General features: G+C 34.6%; 1 protein-coding gene across 3 annotated transcripts; it reads right to left on the reverse strand.

Annotated features, from left to right (window-relative positions):
* Positions 1-1,797: 1,797 nt before the first annotated feature.
* On the reverse strand, positions 1,798-18,486 carry LOC134533999 (clathrin light chain). 3 transcript variants are annotated; one of them, XM_063371886.1, is made up of 8 exons: positions 18,377-18,486; positions 18,115-18,249; positions 13,922-14,050; positions 10,227-10,277; positions 9,447-9,485; positions 9,017-9,124; positions 6,512-6,623; positions 1,798-3,694 (listed from the first exon to the last, which is right to left on the reverse strand). In XM_063371886.1, the coding sequence occupies exons 2-8, from the start codon at positions 18,245-18,247 to the stop codon at positions 3,517-3,519; spliced, it is 750 nt and encodes a 249-aa protein (XP_063227956.1). In that variant the 5' UTR covers positions 18,248-18,249; positions 18,377-18,486; the 3' UTR covers positions 1,798-3,516. The 3 variants fall into 3 exon arrangements, with proteins under 3 accessions (XP_063227956.1, XP_063227957.1, XP_063227958.1); XM_063371887.1 differs by lacking the exon at positions 9,447-9,485; XM_063371888.1 differs by lacking the exons at positions 9,447-9,485; positions 10,227-10,277.
* Between the last annotated feature and the right edge of the window lie 265 nt (positions 18,487-18,751).

Below are 18,751 nucleotides of genomic sequence, written 5' to 3' on the forward strand. Positions count from 1 at the left end.
CGTCGCAACGTGCGGCCACGTTGTCAGCAGCTCGCTAGTAAAAACGGAGTTAAAAGATGTAACTTAAAAATCATTTATATATATATATATATATAATGTCTGTTATTTTTCTGGGTTGTATTGCCAGGGCAACATGGTATATAAAACATCGTTTTCCCTAATCATTATCCCATTTTGGCGTGTGTCCTAATGAGTGTGTGTTTATCCTAGAAAGGAACATACCCATGGGGCTGTATTGGGTCGGCAAATGTTCAGTCTAGGCTGCACTTAATTGTTCTCCAGCATGGATGCCGTTCCTCGGTAAGCCACATGGGCTGAATGGTCCACGACTCAGCTGTCTTTTCGAGGTTGTTCTTCCTGAGGCCCTACTAACGACATCCTTGAGAGCTCCCTTCTCCGCATAGGTAGTCGATTCGCAAGTAGGTTTGGCGAAGAACTACTGTATAAAACATTTTTGTGGGTGTGGTTTTATTCACATGAGCCGATGGGCAGATACTAAGCCAGAGTCTGTATGCTACAAAATACACTGGAAACACTGTTCAACACATGTTTCACTTATTACTCGACTATGCCTTCTGGTGGCCGTCCCGCTACAGAAAGATTGCGATCCGAATCAGTCGGCCCTGTACTCTTTAAAACGTGCAGCGAAGGAGAAGTTACAGCAAGTGGTCACGCCCTGCACTACAAACTGGTCCATGCATTTGTGGTGAATTAAGTGTACCGAAGGTTTCGGTTGATTAATAAGATTTACTGGCACGCAGAACTCGGTAATGCAAGCGTTACAGCTTCCACGCGTGGAAGTCATGTCCGCCTTGTACCGCGAACTCCTGAAGATTGCAACAAGAGGGAAGCGACTGGATAAGGGAGTGACAGCACCCTCGCGCGTCACATTCATAAAGCAATAATAAATACCAGACGTCAAATTGAACATCTAATCATCTTACATTTACTTAGTTAAATTAACCATGTGGGAAACGACTGACAGAAGGTCTAAATGTGTGTTCATTATCTATACGGAAATTATTTGTAAACCACCTGTCAAACCAAAGACTGTTCGTAGTGGGCTACTCCGTTACCTGGAGCCAGACTATATTGTTAAATACACTCAGAGAGGACTACGTGATAAACCTGGCCTGGGGCCTCAAGATATTAAGGCATTCGTGAAACCAGGTACTGTTTAAGTGTCACACACATACTTGAAGTACTTAGGACTACATAAATTATCACAGGAATTAAATACACTGGTACACTTACAGGTGCCTGGTACACTTACAGGTGCCTAACACAAAGCACAGAGCACTTTAGTTGCGGACACAATTGTTAACTTGACTCGTGCGGACTAGACGGTGCGTTCCGCCAGTGGGGAATGGTACTAGCGGGGTGGAGACCATGCTTTACCATCATAGGAGGTACAATGTCAACACTGAAGCCAGAAAATAAGCTTTCATTAGTTTGAAACCAATTCCATAGGACTAATTTTTAGGCATTCAAATCTGTACTTATTTAAAAGTTATATAGGCATCTAAATGCTTGTACTAGATTCTATTCTAGAAACCAAATGTCGAACCCTCTGAAACAGCACTCCTCTCAGAATACAGAATAAGTAGCTAATTTTGATGTAACTGTAGTAAAAATATATTTGTATATATCAAAAAAGATGCACTGTTCTAACACCAGGAATGGTTTTGAAAATGCTAGTTCCTTTCACCTTTTAAACTTTTCACCATTTCCCTTAAATGCTGACTTTTTTTAGTAATTACGAAATAGACAGAATGCATAGAAGGGAGTAAGGCAAGGTTGATCTTCAAAACCTATTTTTATTAATTTTATATTTACATGAAATTGTTTCAACAACAATTAACTTCACTGAATACCTTTAACACAAGAACTATCTCTATAACATAATTTTTTGACCAGGTTATTTTATCAATTTCTTGATATAATTTTTAGAAGTTGCCTTCAAAACATATTGCACTGCAAAGAAAAAATAAACTTTTTGGAGTCTTCACAAGTAAAATTAAAGTTAAGATTTTTAAGTAAGAAGCATTCAAGACAAAGGAAGCAGAAATGGAAATGAGCTATTGTAAAAAAAAAAAGCAAACATATATTCACAAATATTTTATCCTCATTAATGATGTGTAGGCTGAAATAAGTATTTGCAGATTACTGGCCCAACTAAACACTGCATTTAAAAAACAGTAGCAAAAGGTTCTACCTTTGTTTGAAATCATAGAAAAAATGTAAATACCAAAAGTGAATGAATCAGAACTTCAAAAATTATTTTTTATTTCTTTAAATTAATATCAATCCAGGAGAATGGGAGGACCGAAGACATGGCAAGATCAGCTAAACAGACCACGGGGTTAACACTTGATACTATGACAATCATGAATATTCAATAATTCATAAATTTGTAGTCACCCATAAAACTAATTTATGTGCAAGAAAAACAAATCCTCCATAGTTGAATTCGAAAAATTACACCTGTGCTAAATTTCCAAAATCCCCAATTTTTTGGAATGTATATAGTTTCCCACCTAATAAAAGACACTGGCATTGCCCAATATCAAAGTTGGTAAAAAAAATGAGGGGAGGGGCAGGGTTTGTTTTTAAATTTATTTTCAGAAGTTTGTAAATTTCAAAATGATAGTCAAAACAGTTGCAATCTTCACAGTGAATCAGTACTGTGGGTTAGGAAGCCTTCCAAACTGCTATTAAACCAATAGTTATAACTATTTATATCAACTAATCTAGAGTCCCACAGGCAAACAAGCTAAACAAAAAAATAACTGAAGTGTAAAAAAAAATTATTTCAAAATCTACACACCAGTGCTTACGGCACATACAACACACATAGAAACATCAGCATTTATTACCCTAGGGATTCTGTTCTACAATTTTTGCTTTTCTAGATTTCTGTGTGATGTACCTCTTAACTAAAATTATGAGCATACCATCATGATGCTATAAACACCATGTACCTCTTGCTCAAGGCTTATAGTAATTCTTAATTTAATTGCACATGAGAAAAACCTTCAGTATACTTTACAAGAGGTAATACATAATGCTTCATAAACTTCAACCCCCAAACATAAAGCAAATACAACTAAAATATCCATTCTAAGAATCTGTGATATATTTATTTAGAACATACTGATGTACCAAATACGAACACAAAATAATATCTGCCATAAATATTTATACAAAATGAGAACGTGACAAACACTTCCGGAGGTGACGAAACAAATAATTTACGGTTTTTACAACAGTTAAGGATTCAGGTGCAACCACTGTTCCATAATATCACTCTCGAAGAGAGCCGAGTTAGAGCCCTGCGTACAAATATTTTACGGTTAACTTCAACAATATACATAATTGATATTTTGAAAACAAAGATTATTCACAACTTCTACATACAATAGTTGTTTCGCACATGGTTCACTCTGCTGACGCTGACGGGCGCCCGCCTGCAGTTCGAAACACGAGATGAGACTGTCGGAAGGGACGGCCCGGCTTTCAAGCCTTCTTCGTGGGCGGGGCCTGCTTCAGCTGCAGGATGATGGAGCGCATGCGCGACACGTCCCGGCTCGTCTTGCTCGACTTGGGGTTGAACTCGCACAGCTTGGCGATCCGCTCCCACTCCGTGCCCGGCTCGATCTCCCCGGCCTCTGCCACGAACTGCTTCTCCGCGTTCCTGCAGCACCAACCTCACCTCACGCACTGCCGCAAACACTTAAATACAACAATTAGAGAATTACAGATTTGTTTAAAAAAACAAAGCAGTTTTAAAAATACACATACTATATTCATTTATATAGTAAAAATACTGTACTCACTTAGCAGCTTCCCTGAGTTAGCAAATACAAAAGAAAAAAAATTAAAAAATGAGTAAGTTGATCACACACTTTTTCAACACTTATTTAAACGCACCAACCCTAAAACTAAAATTTCAGTTATCAGCATGATAACTGGTTTGATCCTATAACACAATGGAATCACAATGACAGTATGAAGCCACCTTACAGCTTACAAATGGTGCATAATAAAACCTTGGCAACAGTATTTAGTAGGCATGAGTGAATGTAAGATTTTTTAGTTCAACTCCTATTCAACCACAAAAAAAAATCTTTAATATTAATATTGAATTTGAATAGCAAGACTGCAGAAAAAAGGGTGCACCTACTTATGTATTCTCATTAAGTTTTAATTACTTGGCATGTAAAAAATTAAGTTTAATATGCAATAACTAATTTAAATAAAATAAAAGTACTGGAATAATATTATAAAATTATAAATTCAATCAAATTAAAAAAATTAAATACTCAGTATTAAATATTAATATGAACACTTATAAAATTATTTAATTAAAATTTTTTTTCAATAATTTATAATGCAAATAAATTATACATACAGTAACATTTAAAAAGTTTATTAACCTAATTCCTATCTCTTATTTACAATAAATAAATGTTTTTAATTATAAGGACCATTATTCCAACATCAATTGCTAAGTACAGTAAACTCTCGCCAGTCCGTGGCCCGAGAATCCGAAGTTCTCAGAAATCCGGGGTATTTCCGAAGTGACATGATCGTTACTGTTTAGATGTATGTATCACTATTCTCAGTGGATGATAAGAGCGACGCTCACTGATATTTATAGCGCGGTAAAAGGCTCTGAACTGGCGCGCAGTCATCTCGTTCCCGTCAGATAACTGTGAAATTTGAGCGGTGACCGTAACATTATATGGCGGGAAAATAAAGATAAAGGTGTAATGCCTTTTCCTCTGGTGCTTTCAAGAAATTTTTTAACGGTTTTTTACACCTAAAACTTCAAAACCATGCCTTTTAGCCATTTTAACTCCTCTTAATCCGATATAAAAAAACAGTTGGGCATTAGCAAATTCTTAAATGCTTTTCGTAAACAGACTCCTGTCGGATATTTAGAGTAGGTTGGAAATCGCGTAGGTTTTCCTGAAGCTCTGGGCACCGTGTGTCAGTGTGTGAAACATGTTGCCAGTGACAAGTTTCCTAGCTGTGCGCGGCACACGACTGTAGTTTCGTCGCATGCAGTGTGGAGTAGGGGAGGAAGGATGTTGACAGTTTCACACGCAGAAAATGGCTAGAGGGCTGGAGAGAGGGAGAGAGATGGTTTGTTGTCTGGGAGGGAGAGGTAAGCCGTATGACGTCATGCATCCGCTGCCTTTGCAGCCGCCAGCCTGTCTAGACGAGATTCTCGCACTCCCACTTACGTCGCACAAGCTACTGCTGCCGTGTTTTTAAACGGACTGTCCAATTTTTTTTCTCTTCTTATACGAACATTAGTAAGTGCACTATAAACCAACACAAAATATATGCTGCATGTTAAATAATAGCTTTGTATAAGCTTTTATTGTGAGTTTTACCATTTTTTCCCCGATTATTTTTGTTTTGTGCCAAAATTTCATATTTTTTGATGGTTCTAGTGTACAATTAACTAATGATTTTTTTTTTTATTTCTCCCGTTTCTCTTTAGTTTAACTGGACTGGCCGTGTGTCTGTGAGGGAGTGGCCTTGAGTCTCTTGCCAGCTACGTATCGCTTCTCTCTCCCGCCCCTCCTAAATTCACTTCCCCTTATCAAGGGGCTTCCCGTTTCAGCGCACGCCACATTGCTACGCCTAGCTCTTTCACATCAAAGTGCGACTTCGGGTGCCATTAATTTAATTTAAGATGACTTTAAATTACTTTTTACACAATTTACTACCAACTTGAATAAATGGGTGTGTTAAATTTAATCAGGCCAGGCTGTAAATTTTCAGGAAAAAAAAATTTCTCGGGTGCTTCATTTACTATGAATGGACTATACTGGTATTGCTTACGTACCATTCTGTTAACTTCTCAAGTGTCTTGTTTATTATGACGTCCTGTGGTAGTATTACATGTTCATTGACTACCATCTTATCTTTTAGAATTTTTTTTGTATTTTAATGAAATTTTTTCAAAAATCCGAAGTTTTCAAAAATCCGAAGGTCATAAATCCCCGACACCCACGGATTTGCGAGAGTTTACTGTATAAGATTTAAAAGCACAATTATAAATTTTATTTGTATGTAGCCTTTTTTTCATTCTGTAAATTTTTGTTCCATGCTGAATTCACATCATAAAAATTCATTCTCATCACTTTTTCATGTGTCTAAAGAAGTATAACTTCAAAAATATTTCAATTTTTTTTTGATGCTGTAAGTCAAATTTTAATCAAATACACGTACTATATGTTAATTTGAATAGCAAGTGCACAGACAAATTTTTTTTAATATTTCTTTTTTAAATTTAAGCCATAGCTTGACAAATACTTTTAGTACATCGTAACAGCCAATGAACAGAAACGGTTGACTTACTTGTGTACGAGTGTGGAGTCTAGCCTGGTACCAGAAAATAACACAAACTTTGCAGGTCTTTAAAATACTGAATGTGGCAGACAAGTTTTGCAAATTATCACACGAGTCTGTACTCAGAACACAAACACATTCATACCTGTTTGCTGTCTTTGTTCTCGTTATCTGCTCTTCATGATGACGATACCACTCTTCCAATTCCTTCTTTGCCGCCAAACGCATTTCTTCCTTACGCGTCTCTTCGTTGGCATCTATGAAAAATAATATAGAGATTACGAAAATTGCAAGAGAAAACCACCACCCGAAACTGAATGGGATGAGAGAATCCAGCTGCCTTTCACAAGTAACAAAAATGTCACTTCCCATACAGAGCTAAGGAAAGTATGCACTTGAAGTATTAAGTCTGTTTTTAGATGAGGGGAGTGCAAAGTTGAGGAGAAAAGGGAGTGAAACAAATCCACATACCACGTACCAATTGAGCTTGTAATACTCCAGACATAGCGAGCTCAATGTTTGGTCTAGAGTACACACTTATGAACACTTAAATTAGTCGGGTCCTGAAAAAAAATATTTAGTTGCTAAACAACAGTTACTGTTGATTGATTACTAAAATAATGTCTCAGACACAAAATTACATAAAGTTTTTTTTATTAATACTTTAAAATATCCATGTAACCATGGCCACCATTTTCCAACCACCAGCGACACCAAAACACAAATTTACCGTTCGTAGGTACCAAAAAATTAATATTAAATACCAATTGTAAATAAATCCTTTGGTTACTTGTAACTCGCAGTACAAGCTGAAGGAAAATTACTCAGAACAAAGACAAAGTACCTTCATCATTGTGAGCTGTAAGTGGCGACTGTGGTCTAACGAATTCTAATTAAAAGTTCCGTTAAAGGTTTCGTTCGAGAAGCACAGACAACAGCAGCAAAATTCTCTCTTCACCACAATACATATTTGATTAAATCTGAGCTACCCCTTGACCCGCGACATATCGCTACCTCATACAAACGCTGACTGCTGCCATGACCGCCCTTCTCTTCAGAGTAAACAAGGATGTGCATGTAATTCACCTTCCACCTAATCACAAGAACAACCAATACTGGCTCATGGTAATAACGTAATAAGTCACTAGTCCTTTATCTCACGCTCAAGCATCTGTAATTCTTCATGACTGGAAAACTATTGCATCAGGCAGTTTTCAAACAAAAGGCCATGGTGGGGAGAAAAGAAAAAGAAAAAAGAATACCACTATTGACATTTATGTGAACATTAATTAAAAAAACAAGCAATACTTAAAAATACACATAAAAGCACAAAAATGTAACTACACAACTAAAAAACATAAAAATAACTTAAAGTGGCATATTTATCATTATTTATCATTTATCATAATGCAAGGAAATACACAGAAAAGCATGAAAGTGTAAATTATGATTATAAAACACACTGCAAACAGACAAATACTTCTCAAAAAGGATAAATCATTGTTTAAATCATATCAGACAACATAATAAATCTTTAATAAAACTCATTTAGATAGTGGGAAGGACAGTAGTGTGGGTTGCTACAAGCTGTGTATGTCGCATGTGTATCAGCTGTTCTTGAAATTAATACCAGAGTCTTATGTATTTCAGACTGGAATTACTGTCACCAAACTGAGGACTAACACCATAGCTACAGATGTAAACAACCAACCACCACATTGTGCAAATAAAGAGAGAAAAAGTTGCAAAATAAAAGCTGCTTCACTTCAATGCCTGCTCAATATGTGCTCTTCCCTATCTCCCGCACATCAGGACTGTGGACGAGATACATTGATCACACAGGCCCAAACACCATATTGCATACCAGCAAAATATTACTGTCTAGCTCGATAAGGATTATTTTGGCAAGATATAAATTAGTCTTAAATCATCAAGAAAACCGCATTTTCAATATTAAAAAAATATTTTAAATGCATTTATTTCCCTTCATACTTAGAACACTGTTTAGGATATTCACTTAGTTCTCTTTCTTTCATAGTATTGTGCCAAAAGATTTCTTCAGTGTCACTAATATAAATAAAAAAGAAAATACAAGTTTGGTCAAATAGCCTTATTAACCAAAAACAAGAAACTTTAATTATGATCTTTCATTCCAACATCAAAACTGAACAACTTTCTGAGAAATATTATTCTGTGTGCATGTAAACATATCTTACATAAATAATAACTAACACACATGAAGTTTGAGAAGTGTTCAGGCATACTTTTTAAGGGTGAAGGCAGAGCTTACCAAATAGGCAAAACTAAAGACAAAATAAGCACCTTAAATGACAATTATTTCTTTAGCAAATTATCAGTGACAACAAAATCAACCACAGTAGCACAGGATAATTTTAACACAACTAAATCCAATAAGTCAGATTATTTCTAAGGAGCTCTAATGAAATAAGGAAACAAAGATCTGTTATGTTGTAAAGGTAGAACCAATAATTGTGCTCGTGTGATAAAACAATTTAGGAGATGAGCCTTGTCTAAACACGTCAAACGTATTTTGTAAACATGCCAATTATTTATTCAGCATGATAACCCCGCATTAAGACAAGCAATTTCCTTATTTATGAGAAACCAAGGCATGCAAAAGGACACGAACCCTTCTCTTCGAGACGTTTCTTCTGTTCTTCACGCCACTTCTTGATCTTCTCTGGCTCTTCTTTGACTACAGGCTTGGAAACAGCTGGTGCAGGAGATGGAAATCCATCTTAAATGCAAACATTACCAAAGCATTTTTTTTACACAACCAATGTCAACACTTAAAAACTGACCAATTCAAGGATGAAAATTGTGTGTGCACTAATGCTGTGTGTACACAAAATAGGAAAGGAAAAAAACAAACTTAAAATTCAGTAATGTTATGAAATAATAAACAAAACCAACATTTCAAATATATCAGAAATTATTTCTGTAAGAAGTTTGACAGTGCTTTGAATAAGCTGCCTCAAGAGACTGAACATGAAATGTAAATGTACACTCTTCCATTAAGCAATAGAAAGCAATTAGAAAAGCGAAAGGTGTTAACTTACTCTGTGGCTTGTCGACGATTGCAGGCTCCCCAATCACAGCTGCATGCAAGCAAGAAGTTCTGCATCAGTAACAGACAAAGAGAGAACCAACCACCAACATAACCAATAGCGTAAGGGCTTCTTTCTTGAGAAAGTGAACAGCAGTTCCAGTAATAGCTAGTGTGCAAAGGAAATGGGCAGTACAAGTTTGTGTGCTAACTATTTTTTTTTCTCAAGAGAACCAATTTAGTTTTATTTTATTTATAAAGGTATGTACAGTCTACGTTCTTTACTCCCAATTCTACTGTTTGAAACAATCTGCAATCTGATCGAGCCAATCCCGTCCCAACCACTGAGCTGCGCTATCGCTCATGTGCATTTTTTTTCTTGCCACATAGCAGCTTATGACTACTTGTTTTAAATATCACTGTAAAACATATTAATTTTTCTTCGGTATTCCCATTAAACCTATGTTGATGTTCGGTAATCTGGCAAAATCGCTAAACCAGCATGACCAAGGTCCAATATGTGTAGGATTAAGAATATAGCATTGCACTAAAATGTGCTACTATCAAAATGCACTCATGACCAAGGTCCAATATGTGTAGGATTAAGAATATAGCATTGCACTAAAATGTGCTACTATCAAAATGCACTATGACCAAGTTTAGATTGCTTACACTGTACGTGTGCAAGTAAGACAGTGCAGCTAGTTCACTCCACACAAGAAAGAGGCCAGCACTCAGAGGGGCCAAGCCAGCAACATGCAGCAGTGCAAGAAGCTGTCTAGTGTGTACTCACCCTCATCCAGCTCGGTGGCTACCCTCTCTTCAGGGGTAGAATTCTCTCCTTCTAAATACAAGAGGAAACAATGCACCATTAAAGCAATGCAACACGTTTGTACATGCTGCTACGGTTAGGAAAGTAGTTATACGCACTACACACAGTTAGCTCCAGCATTCAAGATGCTTGATGGCCGAGAAAGTTTTGATAGTATAAGAAGTATCGATAACACCAAGTAAATACACGAGACATGCTGTTCAAACCTGAATCATGACCAACAGCTTAGTTGGAAGTAACATGCAGATTAGAAGCTTAAGCAGGAATTACAACAGTCTTATCACCTGCGTCCATCAATCACAAGAACCGCAGTCAAAAAGATGAGCAAATAATTTCATGGGTCAATCTGTCAAAAATTTGTTAACTTCATACTTCTGACGGATTACATTTTAATCTCCCAATGTCTGCAAGGTTTGTTATATTATAAGGTTTTTAAGTTTAACTGTCAAGCTGTTTCAGATATTATTTTTAACTTACGTTTAAACATATTTTACAGGCTGTTTTTGTAACAAAAATCTTTCAATTCACAGAAGTTTAATTAACAACGCATAATAACTCTTGAGCATGTTAAAAATACTAGAGTGAAAAAAAAAGTTTAATTAGTTATCACATGCATAACTTACATGATTGTCAAACTTATATATTTATAAAGGAATTTTAATAAAAAATTAAAATTTTTTTCCCAACAGTTAGCAGCATTGAAACAGAAAAATATCATGACAGACAAGCAAAGTGTTGTAATTGCCCGGCCCCTGCTGGACGAAAGATGGAAGGGAGGAAATTGGACGGACATGATGGGCTATTGCAATTCCGGCCTTAGATCCAGTACAAGCATTAATTATAAAATTATAATGAAACTAACACACACCCTTAAATTATCCTGTGCATGTACATGTATGTACTTATTGTGCATTTGCATACACATGTATGTATATTATATGTACATGTGTTTTTATGTATTTCTAGAATACGTGAAGATTCAACATGACTATGACAAATGCTTAGCAATGATACTTAATGTTTCTAAATTATTTTGTACAAAATCAACTTTTCCAGATGACTTATTAAAATTCTTGCAGCCATTATCTAGTCTACCTGCACCTGTTGCATAGGCAAGCTACAACGCAGACATAGCCACCTGTGAAATCACACATCTGGCATACTGTCATATCTTGCAGCAGAATTATAAAATGGGGGGTCTAATCGCTAAAAGAACTGTTACTCAGATGCACTGAACGATAGACGTTCAGAAATGTTGGGAGTGTTTTTTGTTGCAGACTCCTCTAGCCTGACAATGTGATATTTCTATTCTCTACAGGTGCAGAGTAACACAAGACATCTTACTGTATGGCAGCCTGAGGAGAATCTCAACATTATGATTTTTATGTCATAGCTGCTCCAATTGTGAGACATTACTCCATGATGTCATTCAGGGCAGTTCATGTTTTGAAGAGCTGAGCAGTTTAAAAAGCATATTTCTGAATTTTCCAACATCAATACATTAAACACTTGATAACAGTCAGAGATTTGAATCTGCAGGATTAGATGTGTGTAGTATATCTTTGTGCTAAATTCAGCCACATTATTCCTACAGAATACATAGTACCAATAATGTTCTTATGTTCTCGAACAGTTATTCTGTTCCTTTTATAGATTAGAATATAATTATTAAAACTATGTTCAAGACCGAAAACAGATTGTGCAAGATTGTACTGTGTATAAAACAGATTGTGAAAGATTGTACTGTGAATAAAATGATAAGCACCAACACTCCATCGATACAATAAAATTAATTTCAACTCATTTCATCTGAATAAACTTAATGAATGTAATATAATAATAATAATAAAACCCTCAATACTGGGCACAGAAAATAAAAATTATCTATCACAATTTGTTGACTCTCAAGACAGCTTTACAAGTTTCATGAATGAAAAAGAAAGCAAAGACTCACCTGCAAGTTACATTGTAGTAGACAGTAGTAAAAATAGTGAAAGAAAAGCATTACAATTTCATCACCTACACAATCATCCTCAGAACATGAGCATCGCATAAGAGCACACAATTGCACACACATAAATAACAAACATGTAGTAAATCTGCATTAACAGCAGCTAGTACCTACAACACAGATATCCACATGCTAGTTATGAGCAGAGACAATATTGTATGGTTTTATTTTAAGGCCAATGTTGTTAAAATTGATTTATAACAAATATATATTATTCACCAAATATAAAACTAAAAGGTTTCAAAATAGTACTAATTTCACACACAAAAAAGAAAACTAATCAGTACACAGAATCTGAACAATGGAAATAAGCCATAATTGTATGTTTTAATAATGTACTAAGTAATTTCAGTAAAGTAAAACAAGAAGTAATTAAAATACACAAAAAAAAAGTTATATCAATTTAGTCCATATATTTAGGTACAATCTCCATGCTAAATAAATGACATGAATAAATTTAATATATTAAAAGAGACAAAAATTTCTGTAGGTACTCAAAGTTTTGTTAAATACAAATGCCGATTTATTTCACAATTTAGTTGCATGTCGGTGGATAGGATGGTATGAACTTTTCACCACAAAATCTTGTCTAGTAAAGAGACACTGGTCATTGCAATTTTCACAAACATTCATACATAAGCAATCAAAAGTTAATATGGTCTTTAAGGCTAGGCTAGTAATTTCAATTTCTTGTCATTATTAGTTGAAGACTATTGTCGATAATTTATGATAACACACTTATTTTGTGTTCAGTTCCAAATTTTGTTCACCATTCATGTACATTGTGATTTTTTGAGCTTATGTTAAAGGCCATGCAAAAAAGTAATTTTTAAAGCTACGACATTAATATTTTGTCAAGAGACAAAATTTGGAAAGCAACAACATGCAAGAGCTATCATGACCAACTTACAGGAAAAGATCTCAATTATAGTAATGACAAGGAAAAAAAAAAATCAATTCATCATAAAACTTAACTGAACAGTTTTCAATTTCACCCAGATCCTTTACTGAAATTATGTTTTTTCATCACCCACAAAGAAGGATATTTTTCTTATTCTTAGAAATTAGCTGGCATAAAGATACTGCAATTTATGAAGTGAATTCAGAAAACTAATGGAAATATTTTTCTTTCAAAACTGCTACATCCACAGAAAGATAATACTAACAGATGTGAGCAGCACTGAAATCTGGTTCAATGTATTATTTTTAATTATTCTTCACAAATATCACTGGCTACTTCAAATTAGTTTGCAACATTTTCATTTCACAATCAATTCAATCTATATGGCTTTACTTGCACAACATATAACAAAAGCCTGAACTTGCTAATTTCTGCTTCAAATTATAGTAAGTCTTTTTGGCAAAAGTTCTGAGAAACTGAACTATAAACACTTGTCTTCTACTGAAGTCAATCTTTGTTACTTAACATGATACTGATGTGTTTAATATCTGGTTTTAATAATTACAAATTGTTACAATATTTTTTACAAATCCCATTCAAAACCTTGTTATTGATTTTGGGAGGTAATAAAAAGTGACTACATATGTATTAGATTAAAATTGTACACAAGTTATGACTTGTCTGTCACTGCTGATCGCTTCCCATATTGGAATGAATGATTATTTAATCCATATAATAACTCACCAGAGCCCATGGCTGATGGAAAGCCATTCTGTTGTCCGAAGCTGTCAATCATTTCAAAGCTACTCGCAGGATCGATTTGATGATTCACATCTTGAGGAAGAAATGAACCATCCACTGGAAAAGCACCGTCTGCAACAAAAGTTACCTAAAATTTGCAAATTGAACACAGATTGTTCATTAAGTCTGCTCAAAGTTTCTGAATGGTGGGATTTTCTAAACATTGTAGAAAAATAACTTTTTTATTGCCATGAACAGACTACATTAGTGACATAAATTTTTTTTTAGTTAATTATTCACAAAATGGCGATATTTAAATCTTGCACACCGTGAAAATGACTCTTTGGATACAAATCAGTAGACTTTGCGCAATTTCCAGAGTCCTTCAAATCCACTGGCCATAATACTTTCTGTGCATAGCCATATATGTAACATAAAACCCTACATTCCTAATAATAACATAATTTAATTTTTATCTCCATGCTATTTCTGAAAGGTCAGGAGTCAGTTATTTATGCATATATACACTGAACACACAACATATATATGAATTTCACTATGGTAGGCAACCCATAATAAAAATTATAAAGAGAAAATAATAATGACATTTCGAAAAATCCAAATACTTAAATGGTAATGGATGTCTGGTAACAAGTAAAATAGAATGACTTAAGGTCCTTAGGTGTTTATATTTGTTGATGGCACTTTTGAACTCATCGGGAAAAAAAACCCTCTAGGTTTAATATACTAAAAACAAAGCCTGAAAGAAATTAATGGTATGTACGCTATATTTCTGCAGTAAAAATGTCATTTATTTACCATAGACATGCATCAGTCTAAGTGGATTGTTTCGTATTTTCATGAAAATAAAGTAATGAAGATCATAATACATATGCAAGATATTCCAAATCAACTTCTACTAACAATATTGCAATATGCCACAAGGAAAAACCTTAACTCTGGATGCTATTATTACCTTCTAATTGCACATTTTAACCAACTAATGTGAAAAAAGTTAACTTGTCGTGAGAGGGGGTTTCGAATCGGCGTACTTGTATACCTTGGGTGCCACCACGTGGACCCGGCTACAGACTGTCCCAGGGCCGTGACGTGATCCATGTGGAGCTAGGCTCGACTTTCCCCTGCTAGCACTCACGCTATGTTACTGCTTGTGGGGTTTTGAGGCGCCCCACACACCTCCGTCTCTGTGCTGGAAAACTCGTGGTCGGGAATTGAGTGCAACGGGTGAATATTGAGTTTTATTGGCGTCGACATATACACTAACAGAAAGCACAAGTCTGCCAATTAATCCAAAATGCTCTGGGGAGCTTTAATTAATTAAGTTACACAGTCTGCCACCGCAGTAGGTCTCGAAGCATAATAAAAAAAGTTTAAAAAATAGTTACGACGGCGTATGTTAACGGATCAGTTGCGAGCAAAAGTTGAAATCGACTAGGTGCTGAGATGCATCCTACCCTGCACGGTGAACGGAAGAGACTGCCCCGGGCCCTGGGTGTCATGGCCGCAGGAAGTGCTGAACTTAACGTTAGTAAATTGATATGACAGACAGTTAAACATATAACTATTTAAACCTTTTAAAAATGACAAGTTAATTTAGATTTAAGGATTACATATTATAGATATTCAAGTATTAGCACATTATTTAAAAAAGATACAGTCTCCACTGCTTCAGTTGGGGTGGGCGCTGAAAGGGTTTGCGCAGGGCGACCGAACACACGTACACAAACACTTGTTGGCGGGAGGTTTGAAATAGAGGGTGTCGGTGGGTGGAAAAGGGGTCAGCAGCAGTGTGAGGCACATCGGGCTTAGGGAGGGCATAGCCCTGGTCAACGTCAAACTAAACTCAAATTTTTTTCCTGGTTATGAAAATAAACCTGTGTTATTTTGCTGAGAGGCATGTGATGTTAGAATCAGTTACCAATTTTGTTGGCAAAATTTACATTACCATATGGCCCTTTCAACATTTATATCTGTGGTCACAAGGTGCCATATAGGTGATATTTTGAAATTCATACATACATTTATTATAGATTTTAATATTTTTAGTTTATTTAAGCTGGTAATATTTTTCTTTTTTTATCTTCATTTTACAGTTACATGCTAAGTATTTTATAAATAATTCAAAGTTAGTAAACAGCTTATCAAATGTAGAAAATAAAGGAACATGCATTATATTGTGGTTTTTGTTATTTGTTGCCTGTGAATTTTTTTTCTCTATTTAAAAATTATTTGAATATCAATCTTGATGGATTCAGAAGTATTTTTCAGATGGCAGTACGCACATATTTTGCCATAGCTGAAGAACTGGTCGATAACTCTTGAGTTTGGTAAAGTTTAGTCAACTTAATTCAGTAGGTTACACCAATGCAATTTAATTATTAAACATTCCATAGTACGTACCTATAGTTTAGTTCCTGAAACTTTAAACCTGCTAGTTGGGGAGGGGAAAGGAGAAATAAGTGTCTAAATGTGATTATTAAATCTGTCTACAAAATGATATTTAATTTCTAAAGTAACATACCTATCATAGTATTCCTGAGATCAGTTATTTCCTAGGTAATTTTTGCTCTTTAAGTAAAAGGTTGATAAATTATGTCAGCTACATTTGCAATGCCTTAAAATTATGAAATTTTTGCAGAAATCTTTTTTTATTTATTTCAACAGAACCCTCATAAACCCAGTACTTGAGAACAAAATTGAAGCAAAAAACGTGGTTGAACATGTTAAAAATAAGCAATTATCGAAAGAAAATTATTCCATTCCTGTAATATTTCACTAAGCAATTTTAATAATTTAAAAATGAATGTCTTTTTACGATGACTTTCACTGCATTATTTTCTTAGACATTTTTCACACCACTGAGTATTTTCAGAATCTAGTATTAATTTCAACAAGCCCTTTTCAGAGAAAATCAAGGAACTACAGAGCTTCAGACCCTATTTTTGAACTCCTAAGGAAAATCAATTTTATTTGGATTCATCCATACAAGAAAAGGTAATTTCCTTCAATAGTGACTTCACACTAACCTCATTACCTAACCTTTTAACTGACTTAACAGTATATTAACTGTCACAAAAATAAACTAACCAACTTTTTTTTATAGGTTTGACCAATCTATCAAACGGTTTTGCAAAGTTTTTAATGCCATTGCCCTAACTAATAATTTAAACAGTTTTTAAATATTTTGAAATGCAATTAACCTAACCAACTGTATATGCTAACGGAAAAATCTCTCGAGTATTAAAACACTTGGCGTTTCAAAATGATGCTTTTAGAGGGTTAATTAGCACAGGGATGCATTAAAAAATGTAAACAAAAATTTGAACATGCATTTTTTTATATCTTTACCTTCTTCCTAATCACTGTGTAAAACATTGCAATACGCCAAGTAATTTAGCAGAAATGACAGTTTCAATGGTTCAGTTAGGTAAAAAATTCTATCACATTTACTAGTTAACATTTGGTATTGTAACATTTTTTAACATTACCGTAATGTAACTAATGATGTTTATTTTCACTGTGCTTTAATAGCATAGACAAGACTGTTTTCCATGCTAGATATTTTTGATTCTCTTGTCGCTGGCCAACTGTTTACTTTATTCTAGCTGCAACTTGATCATGTGGTTGTCCAGAGATCCTCAGCAATATCGTAGCCGAGGTTGTTTTCAAAATGACGTATTTTTAATGTTAGTACATTACAGCTGGGACAAAGATTTTTTTTTATCATAAGTGAATATTGAGAAAGATTCACTTGAAATAGAAATTTACAAAGCTATTATTCTAGAAAACACTATCAAGTTAACTTTATGATACCCAACAAGTAATTTTCTTTGAATACGGAAAAGATTATGTGACGAAAATAGGTTAAAAGTTATGAAATAAGCGCTTTCATGTTGATATCATGTATAATTATGGTTATGATTTTTAATCTATTGATGGCAAAAACTCCATTCCAAAACCTAAGTCAACAAATTATCATATAAATATTTTAAATATATTCTAATGATTCTAAAACCTAACCTCCTTGACTAAGTGCATACGTAATCGCAGTGTGTTGATAATTAGGCAAAATTCTAATGTACCAACTGAGTAACAGACGTCAACAGCCCAATTAAAACATGCATATATTTTTCTTCCATTCAATGGATAAACCAATACTAGCATTAGGTATATACCTATAATAGGTTGTGTCGAAGAGACAGGTTTTAACTCATCTTCCAAACCAGCAAGCTGGTCTTGCTCACGAGCAAGAAATTCTGCCGCTGGGTCAGCATCGGCATCTCCAAAATTGTCGACGAAACCATCCATGTCTGTAACAGAAACACAACCAGTATTAAATCAAATTATTCATGATTTATTCCACTAATACATTAATTACGTTATTTAGTCTAAATGAATATCATTACTACGACGTATTAAAACCCTTTTACACCTTACCTGATTATTAATTACAATCCAGGTCAACCGATGACGGATTACAAACCAAAGACGTACTGAAAGATTTGACAAGAGCTACGAACCACCCCTTTTTAAGTACCAACAATATTACACTAAAAGTTATATGACAATAATTAAAACAATACATCTAAACTATTTTAATCCTAAATAGTATAACAAATATTATTTTAAAAACGATGAAATGATAAAAAATACTTAAGGCCCAATCGAACAACCGAAAATATAATTTATCACGTTTGTTACAAAAATGTTCAATTTTAGAATATATCGATATTTATAAAATAAGTAATAAAGTCCACCGTCGCTACCATTTTTAATTTCTATATTTATTTATTTGATATCTTTATTTCAACT

Source organism: Bacillus rossius, chromosome 7, assembly GCF_032445375.1.
Source record: "Bacillus rossius redtenbacheri isolate Brsri chromosome 7, Brsri_v3, whole genome shotgun sequence".
Classification (NCBI taxonomy): domain Eukaryota; kingdom Metazoa; phylum Arthropoda; class Insecta; order Phasmatodea; family Bacillidae; genus Bacillus; species Bacillus rossius.

Bases quoted from the DNA above. Each gene is read 5' to 3' on its own strand.
- LOC134533999 (XM_063371886.1), bottom strand. From the start codon at position 18,247: ATGGATGGTTTCGTCGACAATTTTGGAGATGCCGATGCTGACCCAGCG. The intron at 14,051-18,114 runs GTATATACCTAA...CTTTTGTTGCAG, and splicing joins TTCGACACAACCTATTATAG to ACGGTGCTTTTCCAGTGGAT. The intron at 6,624-9,016 runs GTTCGTGTCCTT...TATTTTTCATAG, and splicing joins GAAACGTCTCGAAGAGAAGG to ATGCCAACGAAGAGACGCGT.